Below are 24,907 nucleotides of genomic sequence, written 5' to 3' on the forward strand. Positions count from 1 at the left end.
GGGTTTAAAGCTTCTCCTATACTTTGTGGTAATGTAGGATATATGCTGTACTATAGATCTTGAGTGCAAAAAGCTGGGCCCTGTTGGAACCTTTGGAACCCTGAGAGAGAGAGAGGCCTCCTGTCCCTATCCGCTCAGCTCTCTCTCTGCCGCTCTCCTCTTTCTCTCTCTCTCTTCCTATCTTTATCCCCCCCTCTCTCTCTCTCTCTCTCTCTCTCTCTCTCTCTCTCTGCCGCTCTCCTCTTTCTCTCTCTCTCTTCCTATATTTATCCCCCCCCTCTCTCTCTCTCTAGCTCTCTCTCTCTCTCTCTCTCCCTGTCTCTCTCCTCTTTCTCTCTCTCTCTTTCTTTTTCTCTCACTCTCTCTTCCTCTCTTTCTTTTCATCTCTCTCTCTCTGCCGCTCTCCTCTTTCTCTCTCTCTCTTCCTATCTTTATCCCCCCCCCCCATCTCTCTCTCTCTCTCTCTCTCTCTCTCTCTCTCTGCCGCTCTCCTCTTTCTCTCTCTCTCTTCCTATCTTTATCCCCCCCCTCTCTCTCTCTCTAGCTCTCTCTCTCTCTCTCTCTCCCTGTCTCTCTCCTCTTTCTCTCTCTCTCTTTCTTTTTCTCTCACTCTCTCTTCCTCTCTTTCTTTTCATCTCTCTCTCTCTGCCGCTCTCCTCTTTCTCTCTCTCTCTTCCTATCTTTATCCCGCCCCCTCTCTCTCTCTCTCTCTCTCTCTCTCCCTCTGTCTCTCTCTCTCTCTGTCTCTCTCCTCTTTCTCTCTCTCTTTCTTTTTCTCTCACTCTCTCTTCCTCTCTTTCTTTTCATCTCTCTCTCGCCCTCTCTTTCTTTTTCTCTCACTCTCTCTTCCTCTCTTCCTCTCTCTCCCTCTCTCTCTATCTCTCTCTATCTCTCTCTATATATCTCTCGATCTCTCTCTCTCTCTCCCTCTCCCCCTCTCCCTCTCTCTCGCTCTCTCTCCCTCTCTCCATCTCCCTCTCCCCCCTCTCGCTCTCTCTCTCTTCCTCTCTTTATTTTCCTCTCTCTCTCTCACTGCCGCTCTCCTCTTTCTCTCTCTCTCTTCCTCTCTTTATTTCCCCCCCCCCCTCTCTCTCTCTCTCTCTCTCTCTGCCTCTCTCTGCCTCTCTCCTCTTTTTCTCTCTCTCTCTTTCTTTTTCTCTCTCTTTCTTTTTCTCTCACTCTCTCTTCCTCTCTTTCTTTTCATCTCTCTCTCTCTCGATCTCTCTCTCTCTCGCCCTCTCTTTCTTTTTCTCTCACTCTCTCTTCCTTTCTTTCTCTCTCTTTCTCTCTCTCCCTCTCTCTTCCTCTCTTTCTTTTCCTCTCTCTCTCTCTCTCTCTCTCTCGATCTCTCGATCTCTCCCTCTCTCTCTCTCTCTCCCTTTCTCCCTCTCTCTCTCCCTCTCTTTCTCTCTCTCTCTCTCTTCCTCTCTCTCTCTGCCGCTCTCATCTTTCTCTATCTATCTTCCTCTCTTTATTCCCCCCTCTCTCTCTCTCTCTGCCTCTCTCTCTCTCTCTCTCTCTCTCTCTCTCTCTCTCTCTCTCTCTCTCTCTCTCCCTCAATTCAATTTAAAGGTGTTATTGGCACGGGAAACATATGTTTACATTACCAAAGCAAGTGAAATAGATAATGAACAAAAGTGAAATAAACATTCCAAAATGTACATTAAACTCAAAAATACAATTTCAAATGTCATATTATGTCTATATACAGTGCTGTAATAATAGCATAAATATAGGTTATATTTACAATGGTGTCTCCCGTTCTCTCTCTCTCCTCTTAATTGTGCTCTCTCAATCTCTCTCTCACTCTGCTTCCTTCTCATCGTCTGTCTTTCTCTCTCTTTTTCCCTCTCTCCTCTTAATTGTGCTCTCTCAATCTCTCTCTCACTCTGCTTCCTTCTCATCATCTGTCTTTCTCTCTCTCTCCTCTTAATTGTGCTCTCTCAATCTCTCTCTCACTCTGCTTCCTTCTCATCGTCTGTCTTTCTCTCTCTTTCTCCCTCTCTCCTCTTAATTGTGCTCTCTCAATCTCTCTCTCACTCTGCTTCCTTCTCATCGTCTGTCTTTCTCTCTCTCTTTCTCTCTCCTCTTAATTGTGCTCTCTCAATCTCTCTCTCACTCTGCTTCCTTCTCATCATCTGTCTTTCTCCCTCTCTCCTCTTAATTGTGCTCTCTCAATCTCTCTCTCACTCTGCTTCCTTCTCATCGTCTGTCTTTCTCTCTCTTTCTCCCTCTCTCCTCTTAATTGTGCTCTCTCAATCTCTCTCTCACTCTGCTTCCTTCTCATCGTCTGTCTTTCTCTCTCTCTTTCTCTCTCCTCTTAATTGTGCTCTCTCAATCTCGCTCTCACTCTGCTTCCTTCTCATCATCGGTCTTTCTCTCTCTCCCCTCTTAATTGTGCTCTCTGTCCCTCCCTTCTCTCCCTCTCTATCCCTCCTTTCTAACTTCTTCTCTATCCCTCCTATCTAACTCCCTCTCTGTCCCTCGCTTATCTCTCTCTCTCTCTCTCTGTCCCTCCTTTATAACTCCCTCTCTGTCCCTCCCTTCTATCTCTCTCTCTATATCCCTCCTCTCTAACTCCCTCTCTGTCCCTCCCTTCTCTCCCTTCTCTCTCTCTCTATCCCTCCTTTCTAACTCCCTCTCTGTCCCTCCCTTCTCTCTCTCACTATCCCTCATTTCTAACTCCCTCTCTGTCCATCCCTTCTCTGTCTCTCTCTCTCTATCCCTCCTTTCTAACTCCCTTTCTATCACTCCCTTCTCTCTCTCTATCCCTCCTTTCTAACTCCCTCTATGTCCCTCCCTTCTCTCTCTCTCTATCCCTCCTTTCTAACTCCCTCTCTGTCCCTCCCTTCTCTCTCTCTCTCTCTCTCTCTCTCTCTCTCTCTCTCTATCCCTCCTTTCTAACTCCCTCTCTATCCCTCCTTTCTCTCTCTCTCTCTCTATCACTCTTTTCTAACTCCCTCTCTGTCCCTCCCTTCTAACTCCCTCTCTCTATCCCTCCTTTCTAACTATCTCTCTCTCTCTCTCTCCCTCCTTTCTAACTCCCTCTCTGTCCCTCCCTTCTATCTCTCTCTCAAAATCAAATCAAATCAAATGTATTTGTCACATACACATGGTTAGCAGATGTTAATGCGAGTGTAGCGAAATGCTTGTGCTTCTAGTTCCGACAATGCAGTAATAACCAACAAGTAATCTAACTAACAATTCCTAAACTACTGTCTTATACACAGTGTAAGGGGATAAAGAATATGTACATAAGGATATATGAATGAGTGATGGTACAGAGCAGCATAGGCAAGATACAGTAGATGGTATCGAGTACAGTATATACATATGAGATGTAAACAAAGTGAGATGTAAACAAAGTGGCATAGTTAAAGTGGCTAGTGATACATGTATTACATAAGGATGCAGTCGATGATATAGAGTACAGTATATACTTATGCATTGTTTAAAGTGGCTAGTGATATATTTACATCATTTCCCATCAATTCCCATTATTAAAGTGGCTGGAGTTGAGTCAGTGTCAGTGTGTTGGCAGCAGCCACTCAATGTTAGTGGTGGCTGTTTAACAGTCTGATGGCCTTGAGATAGAAGCTGTTTTTCAGTCTCTCGGTCCCAGCTTTGATGCATCTGTACTGACCTCGCCTTCTGGATGATAGCGGGGTGAACAGGCAGTGGCTCGGGTGGTTGATGTCCTTGATGATCATTTAGGCCTTCCTGTGACATCGCGTGGTGTAGGTGTCCTGGAGGGCAGGTAGTTTGCCCCCGGTGATGCGTTGTGCAGACCTCACTACCCTCTGGAGAGCCTTGCGGTTGAGGGCGGAGCAGTTGCCGTACCAGGCGGTGATACAGCCCGCCAGGATGCTCTCGATTCTGCATCTGTAGAAGTTTGTGAGTGCTTTTGGTGACAAGCCAAATTTTTTCAGCCTCCTGAGGTTGAAGAGGCGCTGCTGCGCCTTCTTCACGATGCTGTCTGTGTGAGTGGACCAATTCAGTTTGTCTGTGATGTGTATGCCGAGGAACTTAAAACTTGCTACTCTCTCCACTACTGTTCCATCGATGTGGATAGGGGGGTGTTCCCTCTGCTGTTTCCTGAAGTCCACAATCATCTCCTTAGTTTTGTTGACGTTGAGTGTGAGGTTAATTTCCTGACACCACACTCCGAGGGCCCTCACCTCCTCCCTGTAGGCCGTCTCGTCGTTGTTGGTAATCAATCCTACCACTGTTGTGTCGTCCGCAAACTTGATGATTGAGTTGGAGGCGTGCGTGGCCACGCAGTCGTGGGTGAACAGGGAGTACAGGAGAGGGCTCAGAACGCACCCTTGTGGGGCCCCAGTGTTGAGGATCAGCGGGGAGGAGATGTTGTTACCTACCCTCACCACCTTGAGGCGGCCCGTCAGGAAGTCCAGTACCCAGTTGCACAGGGCGGGGTCGAGTCCCAGGGTCTCGGGCTTGATGACGAGCTTGGAGGGTACTATGGTGTTGAATGCCGAGCTGTAGTTGATGAACAGCATTCTCACATAGGTATTCCTCTTGTCCAGATGGGTTAGGGCAGTGTGCAGTGTGGTTGAGATTGCATCGTCTGTGGACCTATTTGAGCGGTAAGCAAATTGGAGTGGGTCTAGGGTGTCAGGTAGGGTGGAGGTGATATGGTCCTTGACTAGTCTCTCAAAGCACTTCATGATGACGGAAGTGAGTGCTACGGGGCGGTAGTCGTTTAGCTCAGTTACCTTAGCTTTCTTGGGAACAGGAACAATGGTGGCCCTCTTGAAGCATGTGGGAACAGCAGACTGGTATAGGGATTGATTGAATATGTCCGTAAACACACCAGCCAGCTGGTCTGCGCATGCTCTGAGGGTGCGGCTGGGGATGCCGTCTGGGCCTGCAGCCTTGCGAGGGTAAACACGTTTAAATGTTTTACTCACCTCGGCTGCAGTGAAGGAGAGACCGCATTTTTCCGTTGCAGGCAGTGTCAGTGGCACTGTATTGTCCTCAAAGCGGGCAAAAAAGTTATTTAGTCTGCCTGGGAGCAAGACATCCTGGTCCGTGACTGGGCTGGATTTCTTCCTGTAGTCCGTGATTGACTGTAGACCCTGCCACATGCCTCTTGTGTCTGAGCCGTTGAATTGGGATTCTACTTTGTCTCTGTACTAACGCCTAGCTTGTTTGATAGCCTTACGGAGGGAATAGCTGCATTGTTTGTATTCAGTCATGTTACCAGACACCTTGCCCTGATTGAAAGCAGTGGTTCGCGCTTTCAGTTTCACGCGAATGCTGCCATCAATCCAAGGTTTCTGGTTAGGGAATGTTTTAATCGTTGCTATGGGAACGACATCTTCAACGCACGTTCTAATGAACTCGCACACCGAATCAGCGTATTCGTCAATGTTGTTATCTGACGCAATACGAAACATGTCCCAGTCCACGTGATGGAAGCAGTCTTGGAGTGTGGAGTCAGCTTGGTCGGACCAGCGTTGGACAGACCTCAGCGTGGGAGCTTCTTTTTTAGCTTTTGTCTGTAGGCAGGTATCAGCAAAATGGAGTCGTGGTCAGCTTTTCCGAAAGGGGGCGGGGCAGGGCCTTATATGCGTCGCGGAAGTTAGAGTAACAGTGATCCAAGGTTTTTCCGCCCCTGGTTGCGCAATCGATATGCTGATAAAATTTAGGGAGTCTTGTTTTCAGATTAGCCTTGTTAAAATCCCCAACAACAATGAATGCATCCTCCGGATAAATGGTTTCCAGTTTGCAAAGAGTTAAATAAAGTTTGTTCAGAGCCATCGATGTGTCTGCTTGGGGGGGGGATATATACGGCTGTGATTATAATCGAAGAGAATTCTCTTGGTAGATAATGCGGTCTACATTTGATTGGGAGGAATTCTAAATCAGGTGAACAGAAGGATTTGAGTTCCTGTATGTTTCTTTCATCGCACCATGCCTCGTTAGCCATAAGGCATACACCCCCACCCCTCTTCTTACCAGAAAGGTGTTTGTTTCCGTCGGCGCGATGTGTGGAGAAACCCGCTGGCTGCACCGCATCCGAGAGCGTCTCTCCAGTGAGCCATGTTTCCGTGAAGCACAGAACGTTACAGTCTCTGATGTCCCTCTGGAATGCTCACCTTGCTCGGATTTCATCAACCTTGTTGTCAAGAGACTGGACATTGGCAAGAAGAATGCTAGGAAGTGGGGCACGATTTGCCCGTCTCCGTAGTCTGACCAGAAGACCGCCACGTTTCCCTCTTTTTCGGAGTCGTTTTTTTGGGTCGCTGCATGCGATCCATTCCGTTGTCCTGTTTGTAAGGCAGAACACAGGATCCGCGTCGCGAAAAACATATTCTTGGTCGTACTGATGGTGAGTTGACGCTGATCTTATATACAGTAGTTCTTCTCGACTGTATGTAATGAAACCTAAGATGACCTGGGGTACTAATGTAAGAAATAACACGTAAAAAAAACAAAAAACTGCATAGTTTCCTAGGAACGCGAAGCGAGGCGGCGCCGGAAGTTACACTATTCCTCCTTTCTCACTCCCTCTCTGTCCCTCCCTTCTATCTCTCTCTGTCCCTCCTTTCTATCTCTCTATCTCTCTCTCTATCCCTCCTTTCTAACTCCCGTCATTAGAGTGTTTTGCTCAAAAGGCCTTCCTCCTGAGACTGTGTTTGAGTGTGTGTATTATAGCAGGCCATAAAGAAGCCAGACACAAACACACATTGACTGAATGAATCTAGTCCAGTTGATTTGATACACTTCTCTTTACTCTGAGCCCACCAGTTGGAATGAAAGTAAACGAAAACAGATACAGTACATTGGTGTGTGTGTGTACAGAGTGACAGACTCACCAATGAGGGTCGATCAGGACCCGTCCGGTTCAGTTCTGGGTCACTGGGGTCCTTCAGGTTTGATTGCCCTCATCGATCACCTGCCCAGAAAAACCTCCTGCCTCGAACTGTCATCACTTAGAACACAACCCATCACCTACTGTTTATCCAATCATAAATAATGAGAGAGAGAATATGGGGGGCTATTTTAAGTTAAGGGTTAGGTTTAGGGTTGCAATTAGAGCTAAGGTATGGGGTTAGTGGTTAGATTTAGGGTAAGGGTTAGGAGTTGGGGTTATGGTAGGTTTAGGGTTAGGGAAAATAGGATTTTGAAATCAATTTTAGGTCCCCACGAGGATAGAAGAGCAAAACCTGCGTGGGTGTGTGTGGTCTGACAACCCATAATTCTCCAGGTGGAAACATTGTATCTCAGTTGTGCTCCTATTTTCCTTCAGGGAGATTATATAATGCGTGCATGCATCACTCCAGGTTGAGCGCTCTCTCCCCAGAAGCTCTATTTCTCACCACTGTTTTGTTTTCTCACCGAGCAAACCCTTGACAGTGTCAGAAAACCTTGCAAGGGCCTAAAACGCTGTATTGATCTGTGAGACGTGATGGGAGGAAGAAGGGAGGAGTAGAAGAGTGTGTACAGTAGCGTGACCAGTAAATGAAGAAGTGGCTATTCTTGCTCACCCCTGAGGTTTCTTTCAAACTGACTGGACTTTAGCAAGGTAGCATATGTTTCCATTCATGTGAGGAGAAATGGAGGGAAATGTCCCATGTGAGGAGGCACATTGTCACACTGTCACACTGTCTCTCTCCTGACAGTCTCCTCTCCCTCCAATTTCTCTCTTTCCCATTCCTTGTCAGCCGCCCTCTCTCATATTCCTTCTCCTTCTCTCTCTCTCATATTCCTTCTCCTTCTCTCTCTCATATTCCTTCTCCTTCTCTCTCTCATATTCCTTCTCCTTCTCTCTCTCATATTCCTTCTCCTTCTCTCTCTCTCTTATTCCTTCTCCTTCTCTCTCTCATATTCCTTCTCCTTCTCTCTCTCTCTTATTCCTTCTCCTTCTCTCTCTATCTTATTACTTCTCCTTCTCTCTCTCTCTTATTCCTTCTCTCTCTCATATTCCTTCTCCTTCTCTCTCTCATATTCCTTCTCCTTCTCTCTCTCTCTTATTCCTTCTCCTTCTCTCTCTATCTTATTACTTCTCCTTCTCTCTCTCTCTTATTCCTTCTCTCTCTCATATTCCTTCTCCTTCCTCTCTCTCTCTTATTCCTTCTCCTTCTCTCATATTCCTTCTCTTTCTCTGTCTCTCTTATTCCTTCTCTCTCTCTCATATTCCTTCTCCTTCTCTCTCTCTCTTATTCCTTCTCTCTCTCTCATATTCCTTCTCCTTCTCTCTCTCTCTCTCTTATCCCTTCTCCTTCTCTCTCATATTCCTTCTCCTTCTCTGTCTCTCTTATTCCTTCTCTCTCTCATATTCCTTCTCCTTCTCTCTCTCTCTTATTCCTTCTCTCTCTCATATTCCTTCTCCTTCTCTCTCTTTCATATTCTTCTCCTTCTCTCTCTCTCTCTTATTCCTTCTCCTTCTCTCTCTATCTTATTCCTTCTCTCTCTCATATTCCTTCTCCTTCTCTCTCTCTTTCATATTCATTCTCCTTCTCTCTCTCTCTCTCTCATATTCCTTCTCCTTCTCTCTCTCTTTCATATTCCTTCTCCTTCTCTCTCTCTCTTATTCCTTCTCCTTCTCTCTCTCATATTCCTTCTCCTTCTCTCTCTCTCTTATTCCTTCTCCTTCTCACTCTCATATTCCTTCTCCTTCTCTCTCTCTCTTATTCATTCTCTCTCTCATATTCCTTCTCCTTCTCTCTCTTTCATATTCCTACTCCTTCTCTCTCTCTCATATTCCTTCTCTCTCTCATATTCCTTCTCCTTCTCTCTCTCATATTCCTTCTACTTCTCTCTCTCATATTCCTTCTCCTTCTCTCTCTCTCTTATTCCTTCTCCTTCTCTCTCTATCTTATTCCTTCTCCTTCTCTTTCTCTCTTATTCCTTCTCTCTCTCATATTCCTTCTCCTTCCTCTCTCTCTCTTATTCCTTCTCCTTCTCTCTCTCTCATATTCCTTCTCCTTCTCTGTCTCTCTTATTCCTTCTCTCTCTCATATTCCTTCTCCTTCTCTCTCTCTCTTATTCCTTCTCTCTCTCATATTCATTCTCCTTCTCTCTCTCTCTTATTCCTTCTCTCTCTCATATTCCTTCTCCTTCTCTCTCTCTCTTATTCCTTCTCTCTCTCATATTCCTTCTCCTTCTCTCTCTCTCATATTCCTTCTCTCTCTCATATTCCTTCTCCTTCTCTCTCTCATATTCCTTCTTCTTATCTCTCTCTCATATTCCTTCTCCTTCTCTCTCTCTCTCTCTCATATTCCTTCTCCTTCTCTCTCTCTTATTCATTCTCCTTCTCTCTCTCTCTCATATTCCTTCTCCTTCTCCCTCTATTATTCCTTCTCTCTCTCATATTCCTTCTCCTTCTCTCTCTCTCTTATTCCTTCTCCTTCTCTCTCTCTCATATTCCTTCTCCTTCTCTCTCTCTCATATTCCTTCTCCTTCTCTCTATTATTCCTTATCCTTCTCTCTCTCTATTATTAATTCTCCTTCTCTCTCTCTCTTATTCCTTCTCTCTCTCATATTCCTTCTCCTTCTCTCTCTTTCATATTCCTTCTCCTTCTCTCTCTCTCTCTCATATTCCTTCTCCTTCTCTCTCTCTCTCATATTCCTTCTCCTTCTCTGTCTCTCTTATTCCTTCTCTCTCTCATATTCCTTCTCCTTCTCTCTCTCTCATATTCCTTCTCTCTCTCATATTCCTTCTCCTTCTCTCTCTCTCATATTTCTTCTTCTTCTCTCTCTCTCATATTCCTTCTCCTTCTCTCTCTCTCTCATAGTCCTTCTCCTTCTCTGTCTCTCTTATTCCTTCTCTCTCTCATATTCCTTTTCCTTCTCTCTCTCTCTTATTCCTTCTCTCTCTCATATTCCTTCTCCTTCTCTCTCTTTCATATTCCTTCTCCTTCTCTCTCTCTCTCATATTCCTTCTCCTTCTCTCTCTCATATTCCTTCTCCTTCTCTCTCTCATATTCCTTCTCCTTCTCTCTCTCTCTTATTCCTTCTCCTTCTCTCTCTATCTTATTCCTTCTCCTTCTCTTTCTCTCTTATTCCTTATCTCTCTCATATTCCTTCTCCTTCCTCTCTCTCTCTTATTCCTTCTCCTTCTCTCTCTCTCTCATATTCCTTCTCCTTCTCTGTCTCTCTTATTCCTTCTCTCTCATATTCCTTCTCCTTCTCTCTCTCTCTTATTCCTTCTCTCTCTCATATTCATTCTCCTTCTCTCTCTCTCTTATTCCTTCTCTCTCTCATATTCCTTCTCCTTCTCTCTCTCTCTTATTCCTTCTCTCTCTCATATTCCTTCTCCTTCTCTCTCTCTCATATTCCTTCTCTCTCTCATATTCCTTCTCCTTCTCTCTCTCATATTCCTTCTTCTTATCTCTCTCTCATATTCCTTCTCCTTCTCTCTCTCTCTCTCTCTCTCATATTCCTTCTCCTTCTCTCTCTCTTATTCATTCTCCTTCTCTCTCTCTCATATTCCTTCTCCTTCTCCCTCTATTATTCTTTCTCTCTCTCATATTCCTTCTCCTTCTCTCTCTCTCTTATTCCTTCTCCTTCTCTCTCTCTCATTCCTTCTCTCTCTCTCATATTCCTTCTCCTTCTCTCTCTTATTCCTTCTCCTTCTCTCTCTCTATTATTAATTCTCCTTCTCTCTCTCTCTCATATTCCTTCTCCTCTCTCTCATTTTCCTTCTCCTTCTCTCTCTCTCATATTCCTTCTCCTTCTTTCTCTCTCATAGTCCTTCTCCTTCTCTGTCTCTCTTATTCCTTCTCTCTCTCATATTCCTTCTCCTTCTCTCTCTCTCTTATTCCTTCTCTCTCTCATATTCCTTCTCCTTCTCTCTCTTTCATATTCCTTCTCCTTCTCTCTCTCTCTCATATTCCTTCTCCTTCTCTCTCTCTCTCATATTCCTTCTCCTTCTCTGTCTCTCTTATTCCTTCTCTCTCTCATATTCCTTCTCCTTCTCTCTCTCTCATATTCCTTCTCTCTCTCATATTCCTTCTCCTTCTCTCTCTCTCATATTTCTTCTTCTTCTCTCTCTCTCATATTCCTTCTCCTTCTCTCTCTCTCTCATAGTCCTTCTCCTTCTCTGTCTCTCTTATTCCTTCTCTCTCTCATATTCCTTTTCCTTCTCTCTCTCTCTTATTCCTTCTCTCTCTCATATTCCTTCTCCTTCTCTCTCTTTCATATTCCTTCTCCTTCTCTCTCTCTCTCATATTCCTTCTCCTTCTCTCTCTCTCATATTCCTTCTCCTTCTCTGTCTCTCTTATTCCTTCTCTCTCTCATATTCCTTCTCCTTCTCTCTCTCTCATATTCCTTCTCTCTCTCATATTCCTTCTCCTTCTCTCTCTCATATTCCTTCTTCTTCTCTCTCTCTCATATTCCTTCTCCTTCTCTCTCTCTCTCTCTCATATTCCTTCTCCTTCTCTCTCTCTCTTATTCATTCTCCTTCTCTCTCTCTCATATTCCTTCTCCTTCTCCCTCTATTATTCCTTCTCTCTCTCATATTCCTTCTCCTTCTCTCTCTCTCTTATTCCTTCTCCTTCTCTCTCTCTCATATTCCTTCTCCTTCTCTCTCTCTCATATTCCTTCTCCTTCTCTCTCTCTCTCATATTCCTTCTCATTCTCTCTCTCTTATTCATTCTCCTTCTCTCTCTCTCATATTCCTTCTCCTTCTCCCTCTATTATTCCTTCTCTCTCTCATATTCCTTCTCCTTCTCTCTCTCTCATATTCCTTCTCTCTCTCTCGTATTCCTTCTCCTTCTCTCTCTCTCATATTCCTTCTCTCTCTCATATTCCTTCTAATTCTCTCTCTCTCATATTCCTTCTCCTTCTCTCTCTCTCTCATATTCCTTCTCTCTCTCATATTCCTTCTCCTTCTCTCTCTCATATTCCTTCTCTCCCTCTTAATCATTCTCCTTCTCTCTCTCATATTCCTTCTCTCCTTCTCTCTCTCATATTCCTTCTCCTTCTCTCTCTCTCTCATATTCCTTCTCCTTCTCTCTCTCTTATTCCTTCTCTCTCTCATATTCATTCTCCTTCTCTCTCTCTCATATTCCTTCTCCTTCTCTCTCTATCTTATTCCTTCTCTCTCTCATATTCCTTCTCCTTCTCTCTCTCTTATTCATTCTCCTTCTCTCTCTCTCATATTCCTTCTCCTTCTCTCTCTCTTATTCATTCTCCTTCTCTCTCTCTCATATTCCTTCTCCTTCTCTCTCTCATATTCCTTCTCCTTCTCTCTCTCATATTCCTTCTCCTTCTCTCTCTCTCTTATTCCTTCTCCTTCTCTCTCTCATATTCCTTCTCCTTCTCTCTCTCTCTTATTCCTTCTCCTTCTCTCTCTATCTTATTACTTCTCCTTCTCTCTCTCTCTTATTCCTTCTCTCTCTCATATTCCTTCTCCTTCTCTCTCTCATATTCCTTCTCCTTCTCTCTCTCTCTTATTCCTTCTCCTTCTCTCTCTATCTTATTACTTCTCCTTCTCTCTCTCTCTTATTCCTTCTCTCTCTCATATTCCTTCTCCTTCCTCTCTCTCTCTTATTCCTTCTCCTTCTCTCATATTCCTTCTCTTTCTCTGTCTCTCTTATTCCTTCTCTCTCTCATATTCCTTCTCCTTCTCTCTCTCTCTTATTCCTTCTCTCTCTCTCATATTCCTTCTCCTTCTCTCTCTCTCTTTATCCCTTCTCCTTCTCTCTCATATTCCTTCTCCTTCTCTGTCTCTCTTATTCCTTCTCTCTCTCATATTCCTTCTCCTTCTCTCTCTCTCTCTTATTCCTTCTCTCTCTCATATTCCTTCTCCTTCTCTCTCTTATCTCATATTCCTCCTCTCTCTCTCTCTCTTATTCCTTCTCCTTCTCTCTCTATCTTATTCCTTCTCTCTCTCATATTCCTTCTCCTTCTCTCTCTCTTTCATATTCATTCTCCTTCTCTCTCTCTCTCATATTCCTTCTCCTTCTCTCTCTCTTTCATATTCCTTCTCCTTCTCTCTCTCTCTTATTCCTTCTCCTTCTCTCTCTCATATTCCTTCTCCTTCTCTCTCTCTCTTATTCCTTCTCCTTCTCACTCTCATATTCCTTCTCCTTCTCTCTCTCTCTTATTCATTCTCTCTCTCATATTCCTTCTCCTTCTCTCTCTTTCATATTCCTACTCCTTCTCTCTCTCATATTCCTTCTCTCTCTCATATTCCTTCTCCTTCTCTCTCTCATATTCCTTCTACTTCTCTCTCTCATATTCCTTCTCCTTCTCTCTCTCTCTTATTCCTTCTCCTTCTCTCTCTATCTTATTCCTTCTCCTTCTCTTTCTCTCTTATTCCTTCTCTCTCTCATATTCCTTCTCCTTCCTCTCTCTCTCTTATTCCTTCTCCTTCTCTCTCTCTCATATTCCTTCTCCTTCTCTGTCTCTCTTATTCCTTCTCTCTCTCATATTCCTTCTCCTTCTCTCTCTCTCTTATTCCTTCTCTCTCTCATATTCATTCTCCTTCTCTCTCTCTCTTATTCCTTCTCTCTCTCATATTCCTTCTCCTTCTCTCTCTCTCTTATTCCTTCTCTCTCTCATATTCCTTCTCCTTCTCTCTCTCTCATATTCCTTCTCTCTCTCATATTCCTTCTCCTTCTCTCTCTCATATTCCTTCTTCTTATCTCTCTCTCATATTCCTTCTCCTTCTCTCTCTCTCTCTCTCATATTCCTTCTCCTTCTCTCTCTCTTATTCATTCTCCTTCTCTCTCTCTCATATTCCTTCTCCTTCTCCCTCTATTATTCCTTCTCTCTCTCATATTCCTTCTCCTTCTCTCTCTCTCTTATTCCTTCTCCTTCTCTCTCTCTCATATTCCTTCTCCTTCTCTCTCTCTCATATTCCTTCTCCTTCTCTCTATTATTCCTTATCCTTCTCTCTCTCTATTATTAATTCTCCTTCTCTCTCTCTCTTATTCCTTCTCTCTCTCATATTCCTTCTCCTTCTCTCTCTTTCATATTCCTTCTCCTTCTCTCTCTCTCTCTCATATTCCTTCTCCTTCTCTCTCTCTCTCATATTCCTTCTCCTTCTCTGTCTCTCTTATTCCTTCTCTCTCTCTATTCCTTCTCCTTCTCTCTCTCTCATATTCCTTCTCTCTCTCATATTCCTTCTCCTTCTCTCTCTCTCATATTCTTCTTCTTCTCTCTCTCTCATATTCCTTCTCCTTCTCTCTCTCTCTCATAGTCCTTCTCCTTCTCTGTCTCTCTTATTCCTTCTCTCTCTCATATTCCTTTTCCTTCTCTCTCTCTCTTATTCCTTCTCTCTCTCATATTCCTTCTCCTTCTCTCTCTTTCATATTCCTTCTCCTTCTCTCTCTCTCTCATATTCCTTCTCCTTCTCTCTCTCATATTCCTTCTCCTTCTCTCTCTCATATTCCTTCTCCTTCTCTCTCTCTCTTATTCCTTCTCCTTCTCTCTCTATCTTATTCCTTCTCCTTCTCTTTCTCTCTTATTCCTTCTCTCTCTCATATTCCTTCTCCTTCCTCTCTCTCTCTTATTCCTTCTCCTTCTCTCTCTCTCTCATATTCCTTCTCCTTCTCTGTCTCTCTTATTCCTTCTCTCTCATATTCCTTCTCCTTCTCTCTCTCTCTTATTCCTTCTCTCTCTCATATTCATTCTCCTTCTCTCTCTCTCTTATTCCTTCTCTCTCTCATATTCCTTCTCCTTCTCTCTCTCTCTCCTTCTCTCTCTCTCATATTCCTTCTCCTTCTCTCTCTCTCATATTCCTTCTCTCTCTCATATTCCTTCTCCTTCTCTCTCTCATATTCCTTCTTCTTATCTCTCTCTCATATTCCTTCTCCTTCTCTCTCTCTCTCTCTCTCTCATATTCCTTCTCCTTCTCTCTCTCTTATTCATTCTCCTTCTCTCTCTCATATTCCTTCTCCTTCTCCCTCTATTATTCTTTCTCTCTCTCATATTCCTTCTCCTTCTCTCTCTCTCTTATTCCTTCTCCTTCTCTCTCTCTCATATTCCTTCTCCTTCTCTCTCTCTCATATTCCTTCTCCTTCTCTCTATTATTCCTTCTCCTTCTCTCTCTCTATTATTAATTCTCCTTCTCTCTCTCTCTCATATTCCTTCTCCTCTCTCTCATTTTCCTTCTCCTTCTCTCTCTCTCATATTCCTTCTCCTTCTTTCTCTCTCATAGTCCTTCTCCTTCTCTGTCTCTCTTATTCCTTCTCTCTCTCATATTCCTTCTCCTTCTCTCTCTCTCTTATTCCTTCTCTCTCTCATATTCCTTCTCCTTCTCTCTCTTTCATATTCCTTCTCCTTCTCTCTCTCTCTCATATTCCTTCTCCTTCTCTCTCTCTCTCATATTCCTTCTCCTTCTCTGTCTCTCTTATTCCTTCTCTCTCTCATATTCCTTCTCCTTCTCTCTCTCTCATATTCCTTCTCTCTCTCATATTCCTTCTCCTTCTCTCTCTCTCATATTTCTTCTTCTTCTCTCTCTCTCATATTCCTTCTCCTTCTCTCTCTCTCTCATAGTCCTTCTCCTTCTCTGTCTCTCTTATTCCTTCTCTCTCTCATATTCCTTTTCCTTCTCTCTCTCTCTTATTCCTTCTCTCTCTCATATTCCTTCTCCTTCTCTCTCTTTCATATTCCATCTCCTTCTCTCTCTCTCTCATATTCCTTCTCCTTCTCTCTCTCTCATATTCCTTCTCCTTCTCTGTCTCTCTTATTCCTTCTCTCTCTCATATTCCTTCTCCTTCTCTCTCTCTCATATTCCTTCTCTCTCTCATATTCCTTCTCCTTCTCTCTCTCATATTCCTTCTTCTTCTCTCTCTCTCATATTCCTTCTCCTTCTCTCTCTCTCTCTCTCATATTCCTTCTCTTCTCTCTCTATTCATTCTCCTTCTCTCTCTCTCATATTCCTTCTCCTTCTCCCTCTATTATTCCTTCTCTCTCTCATATTCCTTCTCCTTCTCTCTATTCCTTCTCCTTCTCTCATATTCCTTCTCCTTCTCTCTCTCTCTTATTCCTTCTCCTTCTCTCTCTCTCTCATATTCCTTCTCATTCTCTCTCTCTTATTCATTCTCCTTCTCTCTCTCTCTCTTATTCCTTCTCCTTCTCCCTCTATTATTCCTTCTCTCTCTCATATTCCTTCTCCTTCTCTCTCTCTCTCTTCTCTCTCTCTCGTATTCCTTCTCCTTCTCTCTCTCTCATATTCCTTCTCTCTCTCATATTCCTTCTATTCTCTTCTCTCTCATATTCCTTCTCCTTCTCTCTCTCTCTCATATTCCTTCTCTCTCTCATATTCCTTCTCCTTCTCTCTCTCATATTCCTTCTCTCCCTCTTAATCATTCTCCTTCTCTCTCTCATATTCCTTCTCTCCTTCTCTCTCTCATATTCCTTCTCCTTCTCTCTCTCTCTCATATTCCTTCTCCTTCTCTCTCTCTTATTCCTTCTCTCTCTCATATTCATTCTCCTTCTCTCTCTCTCATATTCCTTCTCCTTCTCTCTCTATCTTATTCCTTCTCTCTCTCATATTCCTTCTCCTTCTCTCTCTTATTCATTCTCCTTCTCTCTCTCTCATATTCCTTCTCCTTCTCTCTCTCTTATTCATTCTCCTTCTCTCTCTCTCATATTCCTTCTCCTTCTCTCTCTCTTATTCCTTCTCTCTCTCATATTCCTTCTCCTTCTCTCTCTCTCATAATCCTTCTCCTTCTCTCTCTCTCATATTCCTTCTCCTTCTCTCTCTCTCATATTCCTTCTCTCTCATATTCCTTCTCCTTCTCTCTCTCATATTCCTTCTCTCTCTCTCAAATTCCTTCTCCTTCTCTCTCTCTCTCTCTCATATTCCTTCTCCTTCTCTCTCTCTCATATGCCTTCTCTCTCTCTCGTATTCCTTCTCCTTCTCTCTCTCTCATATTTCTTCTCTCTCTCATATTCCTTCTAATTCTCTCTCTCTCATATTCCTTCTCCTTCTCTCTCTCTCTCTCTCTCATATTCCTTCTCTCTCTCATATTCCTTCTCCTTCTCTCTCTCATATTCCTTCTCTCCCTCTTAATCCTTCTCCTTCTCTCTCTCATATTCCTTCTCTCCTTCTCTCTCTCATATTCCTTCTCATTCTCTCTCTCTCTCATATTCCTTCTCCTTCTCTCTCTCTTATTCCTTCTCTCTCTCTCATATTCCTTCTCCTTCTCTCTCTCTCATATTCCTTCTCCTTCTCTCTCTATCTTATTCCTTCTCTCTCTCATATTCCTTCTCCTTCTCTCTCTCTTATTCATTCTCCTTCTCTCTCTCTCTCATATTCCTTCTTCTTCTCTCTCTCTTATTCATTCGCCTTCTCTCTCTCTCATATTCCTTCTCCTTCTCTCTCTCTTTTTCCTTCTCTCTCTCATATTCCTTCTCCTTCTCTCTCTCTCATAGTCCTTCTCCTTCTCCCTCTATTATTCCTTCTCTCTCTCATATTCCTTCTCCTTCTCTCTCTCTCTTATTCCTTCTCCTTCTCTCTCTCTCATATTCCTTCTCCTTCTCTCTCTCTCATATTCCTTCTCCTTCTCTCTCTCTCTCATATTCCTTCTCCTTCTCTCTCTCTTATTCATTCTCCTTCTCTCTCTCTCATATTCCTTCTCCTTCTCCCTCTATTATTCCTTCTCTCTCTCATATTCCTTCTCCTTCTCTCTCTCTCATATTCCTTCTCTCTCTCTCGTATTCCTTCTCCTTCTCTCTCTCTCATATTCCTTCTCTCTCTCATATTCCTTCTATTTCTCTCTCTCTCATATTCCTTCTCCTTCTCTCTCTCTCTCATATTCCTTCTCTCTCTCATATTCCTTCTCCTTCTCTCTCTCTCATATTCCTTCTCTCCCTCTTAATCCTTCTCCTTCTCTCTCTCATATTCCTTCTCTCCTTCTCTCTCTCATATTCCTTCTCCTTCTCTCTCTCTCATATTCCTTCTCCTTCTCTCTCTCTTATTCCTTCTCTCTCTCATATTCATTCTCCTTCTCTCTCTCTCATATTCCTTCTCCTTCTCTCTCTATCTTATTCCTTCTCTCTCTCATATTCCTTCTCCTTCTCTCTCTCTTATTCATTCTCCTTCTCTCTCTCTCATATTCCTTCTCCTTCTCTCTCTCTTATTCATTCTCCTTCTCTCTCTCTCATATTCCTTCTCCTTCTCTCTCTTATTCCTTCTCTCTCTCATTTCCTTCTCCTTCTCTCTCTCTCATAATCCTTCTCCTTCTCTCTCTCTCATATTCCTTCTCCTTCTCTCTCTCTCATATTCCTTCTCTCTCATATTCCTTCTCCTTCTCTCTCTCATATTCCTTCTCTCTCTCTCAAATTCCTTCTCCTTCTCTCTCTCTCTCTCTCATATTCCTTCTCCTTCTCTCTCTCTCATATTCCTTCTCTCTCTCTCGTATTCCTTCTCCTTCTCTCTCTCTCATATTCCTTCTCTCTCTCATATTCCTTCTAATATCTCTCTCTCATATTCCTTCTCCTTCTCTCTCTCTCTCTCTCATATTCCTTCTCTCTCTCATATTCCTTATCCTTCTCTCTCTCATATTCCTTCTCTCCCTCTTAATCCTTCTCCTTCTCTCTCTCATATTCCTTCTCTCCTTCTCTCTCTCATATTCCTTCTCATTCTCTCTCTCTCTCATATTCCTTCTCCTTCTCTCTCTCTTATTCCTTCTCTCTGTCTCATATTCCTTCTCCTTCTCTCTCTCTCATATTCCTTCTCCTTCTCTCTCTATCTTATTCCTTCTCTCTCTCATATTCCTTCTCCTTCTCTCTCTCTTATTCATTCTCCTTCTCTCTCTCTCTCATATTCCTTCTTCTTCTCTCTCTCTTATTCATTCACCTTCTCTCTCTCTCATATTCCTTCTCCTTCTCTCTCTCTTTTTCCTTCTCTCTCTCATATTCCTTCTCCTTCTCTCTCTCTCATATTCCTTCTCCTTCTCTCTCTCTCATATTCCTTCTCTCTCTCTCATATTCCTTCTCTCTCATATTCCTTCTCCTTCTCTCTCTCATATTCCTTCTCTCTCTCTCATATTCCTTCTCCTTCTCTCTCTCTCTCTCTCATATTCCTTCTCCTTCTCTCTCTCTCATATTCCTTCTCCTTCTCTCTCTCTCATATTCCTTCTCTCTCTCTCATATTCCTTCTCTCTCATATTCCTTCTCCTTCTCTCTCTCATATTCCTTCTCTCTCTCTCTTATTCCTTCTCCTTCTCTCTCTCTCTCTCTCATATTCCTTCTCTCTCTCTCATATTCCTTCTCTCTCTCATATTCCTTCTCATTCTCTCTCTCTTATTCCTTCTCCTCTCTCTCTCTCTCATATTCCTTCTCCTTCTTTCTCTCTCATATTCCTTCTCCTTCTCTGTCTCTCTTATTCCTTCTCTCTCATATTCCTTCTCCTTCTCTCTCTCTCATATTCCTTCTCCTTCTCTCTCATATTCCTTCTCCTTCTCTCTCTCTCTTATTCCTTCTCCTTCTCTCTCTCTCTCATATTCCTTCTCCTTCTCTCTCTCTCATATTCCTTCTCCTTCTCTCTCTCATATTCCTTCTCCTACTCTCTCTCTCATATTCCTTCTCTCTCTCTCATATTCCTTCTCATTCTCTCTCTCTTATTCCTTCTCATTCTCTCTCTCTCATATTCATTCTCCTTCTCTCTCTCTCATATTCCTTCTATATCTCGTATTCCTTCTTCTCTCTCTTATTCCTTCCCTCTCTCTCTCTCTCTCTCTCTCTCTCTCTCTCTCTCTCACTCTCTGTTCCGCTGTAATGACATTAAGTAACAAAACAATTAGGGGCAGTAGAGACTAGTGTCAGTAATTAGCCTCAGACAGCCTCCTGCCAGACAGCCATGCTAACCCACAGAAATTACCGTGTCACAATGCTCATTTGGTTAGGTGGTGGGAGTCACGGTGTGTACGTGTGTGTACGTGTGTGTGTGTGTGTGTGCATGTGTATCCTGTGAGTTAATGAGGGTAATGTAGGAATATCATATGTAGATCTGACTAATTACATGTGACATTAGTTGCCTTAATGAAGCTGTTTTTGACCACACATTCATGACGCTATTTAAATGTGTTGCATCTACACTACCATTCAAAAGTTTGGAGTCATTTACAAATGTCCTTGTTTTTGAAAGAAAATACATTTTTTTGTCCATTAAAATAACATCAAATTGATCCGAATTACAGTGTAGACATTGTAAATTACTTTTGTAGCTGGAATTGGCAGATTTTTTATGGAATATCTACATAGGCGTACAGAGGCCCATTATCAGCAACCATCACTCCTGTGTTCCAATGGCACGTTGTGTTAGCTAATTCAAGTTTATCATTTTAAAAGGCTAATTGATCATTAGAAAACCCTTTTGCAATTATGTTACCACAGCTGAAACCTGTTGTTCTGATTAAAGAAGCAATAAAACTGACTCTAGATCTCGTACAACACAGTGTACTATTCCCTTCACAGAACAGCGCAAACGGACTCTACCCAGAATAGAGATGAGGAGCGGGAGGCCCCGGTGCACAACTGAGCAAGAGGACAAGTACACTAGTGTGTCTATTTTGAGAACCAGATGCCTCACAACTCCTCAACTAGCAGCTTCATTAAATAGTACTCCCAAAACACCAGTCTCAACATCAACAGTGAAGAGGTGACTCCGGGATGCTGGCCATCTAGGCAGAGTTCCTATGTCCAGTGTCTGTGTTCTTTTTGCCCATCTTAATCTTTTCTTTTTATTGGCGAGTCTGAGATATGGCTTTTTCTTTGCAACTCTGCCTAGAAGGCCAGCATCTCGGAGTCTCCTCTTCACTGTTGATGTTGAGACTCTAATGTACTTGTCTTCTTGCTTAGTTGTGCACCGGGGCCTCCCACTCCTATTTCTATTCTGGTTAGAGCCAGTTTGCGCTGTTCTGTGAGGGGAGTAGTACACAGCATTGTATGAAACCTTCAGTTTCTTGGCAATTTCGTCATTTACAACATTAACAATGTATTAACAATATTTCGGATTGATTTTATGTTATTAATAATGGACAAAAAATTCAAAAACAAGGACATTTCTAAGTGACCCCAAACTTTAAAACGGTAGTGTAGCTACAGTTAAGAAAATATACTCCTGAGGTCCTGACCTGTTGCACCATCTACAACCACTGGGATTTTTATCTGACCCTGCCGGTCATCTATGAACGTTTGAACATCTTGAAGAACAATATGGCCTTAATGGCCATGTACTCTTATAATCTCCACCCGGCACAACTAGAATAGGACTGGCCACTCCTCAGAGCCTGGCTTCTCTCTACGTTTCTTCCTAGATGTTTGCCTTTCTAGGGAGTTTTTCCAAGCCACTGTGCTTCTACGTCTACACTGCTTTTGGGTTTAGGCTGGGTTTATGTGTAGCACTTTGACATAAGCTGATGTAAAAGGGGTTCATAAATACATTTGATTTTCCTGTATGTGTTTGTTAGTTCTTCTCTCTGATGTGTTCGTCTCTGTGTTCACAGGTGTCATCACTACCACGTCCAGGAAACTGGACAGGGAGCAACAGGCTGAGCATGTTTTAGAGGTAAGAGACACTGTGTGTGTGTGTGTGTGTGTGTGTGTGTGTGTGTGTGTGTGTGTGTGTGTGTGTGTGTGTGTGTGTGTGTGTGTGTGTGTGTGTGTGTGTGTGTGTCTGACACGTTTCTATGCATTTGTTTGGCTGTCTGATGTGAATGTGCTGTCAGATGTTTAATGAAAAAACAGTACACCTCTTAGTATCTCTCTCCAATTGTGGCGGACTGGAGCCAAACCTTTAGAACCCTGACAGAGAGAAGCCTCCTGTCCCAATCCACTCTGCTCTCTTTCTCTTGCTCCACTCTCTCTGTCCTCTCTCTCTGTCCTCTCTCTTTCTCTCTCCTCTTCTCTTTCTCTCCCTCTCTCTCTCTCTCTCTCTGTCTGTCTTTTTCTCTCACTCTCTGTTGATCTCTCTATATCCCTCTCTCTTCATACCTCCCTCTCTGACTTCCTGGTCTCAGTAGAGTGTGCATTAGAGAGGCAGGTCTAGTGTAATTGAGTCAGTACGAGGAGTGGAGCAGGAAATGGAGTTTGTGTGTTGGGTTCCATTATGAGCTGATTGGAGTGCCGTATCTTGACTAAGGGTGGCAGATTGGAGGTAAATGATGTTGCTGCTGCCAGAGTCCTGAATCATGAGCCTCTGTGTGGGAAGTGTATATGTGTGTGTGTGTGTGTGTCTGGTGACAAACTCTTTTGAAAAGATATTCTGCTCTTGCTGTATTGATTGTCTCTCAGTGAAATGCTGGTGTATGTTTTGATGCAAGTTGGTTATTTTTGCCATACTGCAGTATACTTCAGATATGGTCTGTGACGGGGAGAATATGTGATGAGGAAACAGATCAATGGACACATTACATCCCATTAAATCCTCAATGTAATGTAGCCTTTATGTTTTATGTTAGTTGATGGTCGGTAACATCTCGCCTCCCTACCACTGAGGAAGTACTCCCTAGCCCAGTCAAAACTGCTGTGCTGTGAATGAGGAACAAACATCACGACGCCAGGACAGCTAGTCAATCACCATCTTCCTACCTCTTCAAGTACCTATGGATAAAGTAATCTGTCTGATTTAGATGCACTATTGTAAAGTGGCTGTTCCACTGGATGTCAGAAGGTGAATTCACCAATTTGTAAGTCACTCTGGATAAGAGCGTCTGCTAAATGACTTAAATGTAATGTAAATCTCTTCTCCCACCTCCCTATATAGTCTAATAACGCTGTGCTGTGAGAGAAAGTAAACATCTTCGGCCATCTCCCTACCTCTCTGTCCTCTGCCTATCTGTCTGTCTGTCTGCCAGCCATTCCTATCTTCCTACCTCTCTGTCCTATGCTTGGCTGTCTGTCTTTCCGTTGGTCTGCTAGCCATTCCTATCTTCCTACCTCTCTGTCCTATGCTTGGCTGTCTGTCTGTCCGTTGGTCTGCTAGCCATTCCTATCTTCCTACCTCTCTGTCCTATGCTTGGCTGTCTGTCTGTCCGTTGGTCTGCTAGCCATTCCTATCTTCCTACCTCTCTGTCCTATGCTTGGCTGTCTGTCTTTCTGTTGGTCTGCTAGCCATTCCTATCTTCCTACCTCTCTGTCCTATGCTTGGCTGTCTGTCTGTCCGTTGGTCTGCCAGCCATTCCTATCTTCCTATCTCTCTGTCCTATGCTTGGCTGTCTGTCTGTCCGTTGGTCTGCTAGCCATTCCCATCTCCCTACTCTCTGTCCTATGCTTGGCTGTCTGTCTGTCCGTTGGTCTGCTAGCCATTCCTATCTTCCTACCTCTCTGTCCTATGCTTGGCTGTCTGTCTGTCCGTTGGTCTGCTAGCCATTCCTATCTCCCTACCTCTCTGTCCTATGGTTGGCTGTCTGTCTGTCCGTTGGTCTGCTAGCCATTCCTATCTCCCTACCTCTCTGTCCTATGCTTGGCTGTCTGTCCGTTGGTCTGCTAGCCATTCCTATCTTCCTACTTCTCTGTCCTATGCTTGGCTGTCTGTCTGTCCGTTGGTCTGCTAGCCATTCCTATCTCCCTACCTCTCTGTCCTATGCTTGGCTGTCTGTCTGTCCGTTGGTCTGCCAGCCATTCCTATCTTCCTACCTCTCTGTCCTATGCTTGGCTGTCTGTCTGTCCGTTGGTCTGCTAGCCATTCCTATCTCCCTACCTCTCTGTCCTATGCTTGGCTGTCTGTCTGTCCGTTGGTCTGCTAGCCATTCCTATCTCCCTACCTCTCTGTCCTATGCTTGGCTGTCTGTCTGTCCGTTGGTCTGCTAGCCATTCCTATCTCCCTACCTCTCTGTCCTATGCTTGGCTGTCTGTCTGTCCGTTGGTCTGCTAGCCATTCCTATCTCCCTACCTCTCTGTCCTATGCTTGGCTGTCTGTCTGTCCGTTGGTCTGCTAGCCATTCCTATCTCCCTACCTCTCTGTCCTATGCTTGGCTGTCTGTCTGTCCGTTGGTCTGCCAGCCATTCCCTCACTCCATTCCATATATAGTTCAGCTACAGACTTAAAAGGGTGCGGCAGTGCGGACATGTTAAGTCTAATTTCCTCTCCATGCCAACCCTCCAAACAGTAAACAGTGGTGTGATTTAGACCGGTCATAGAAATCCATATTCATTTACACAGATGCCACGCCAGATCAATATGGAATAAACAGACGGAGAATGACTATGATATTGTTGTCCCATGCTGTGAAGTCTTATCGATATCTACAGAGTTTAACCTAAATGTTAATGGCTCACATTTGTTTCATATGTTTGGTGCAGAGCTTTATATTGATGTGATTTGTACTGTCCATCCGGTCAGATTTAGCAGGGGTTTATAGATCAAAGTTAGCACGTAGCCTGTTAGCATGGAATGTGTTAGCGTACAATGTTGCAGTTAGGCCTGTACAAAGAACCTGCTGTTGTTTCTTCAATAGGGAATAAAACAGATTTTACCATACATATATTATTCCTTCTCCGAGACTTTTGTTTGATCTTCTATGCTTAACTTTCTGTGGAAAGAACAGGTGAAAAGTTTATTTCCAAAACTCTTTAAGCATCAAATTTTTAATTTTTTGGGACTTTTTTATCACCAATTTCAATCTTGTCTCATCGCTGCAACTCCCCAACAGTCTCGGGCGATGCGAGGGTTGAGCATGACCCGCCAAACACCCGCCCGCTGGTTCCACCAATGTGTCAAATGAAACACAGTTCAACTGAATCAGCCTGCAGGTACCTGGCCCGCCACAAGGAGTCGCTAGAGCGCAATGAACCAAGTAAAGCCCCCCCGGCCAAACCCTCCCCTAACCCGGTCACGACACAGCCTGGGATCGAACTCGGGTATTTAGTGATGCCTCAAGCACGGCGATGCAGTGCCTTAGACCGCTGCGCCACTCAGGAGGCCCACATTTGTGTTTTTTAGTAAATTATTGCTTATGGTTACATTCATGTGTGTGTAAAA

At 43.6% G+C, this 24,907-nt stretch overlaps 1 protein-coding gene across 4 annotated transcripts in view; it reads left to right on the forward strand.

The window, feature by feature from the left end:
* The window catches only part of LOC135553119 (protocadherin Fat 3-like), a 378,888-nt gene that overhangs the window by 243,379 nt on the left and 110,602 nt on the right, over positions 1-24,907 (forward strand). For all 4 annotated transcript variants that reach the window (XM_064985238.1, XM_064985240.1, XM_064985239.1 and 1 more), the window contains exon 4: positions 21,432-21,493. In XM_064985238.1, the coding sequence (XP_064841310.1) occupies positions 21,432-21,493 (62 nt within the window). The remainder of the gene's footprint in view (positions 1-21,431; positions 21,494-24,907) is intronic.

Source organism: Oncorhynchus masou, chromosome 13 (genome assembly GCF_036934945.1).
Source record: "Oncorhynchus masou masou isolate Uvic2021 chromosome 13, UVic_Omas_1.1, whole genome shotgun sequence".
NCBI lineage: Eukaryota > Metazoa > Chordata > Actinopteri > Salmoniformes > Salmonidae > Oncorhynchus > Oncorhynchus masou.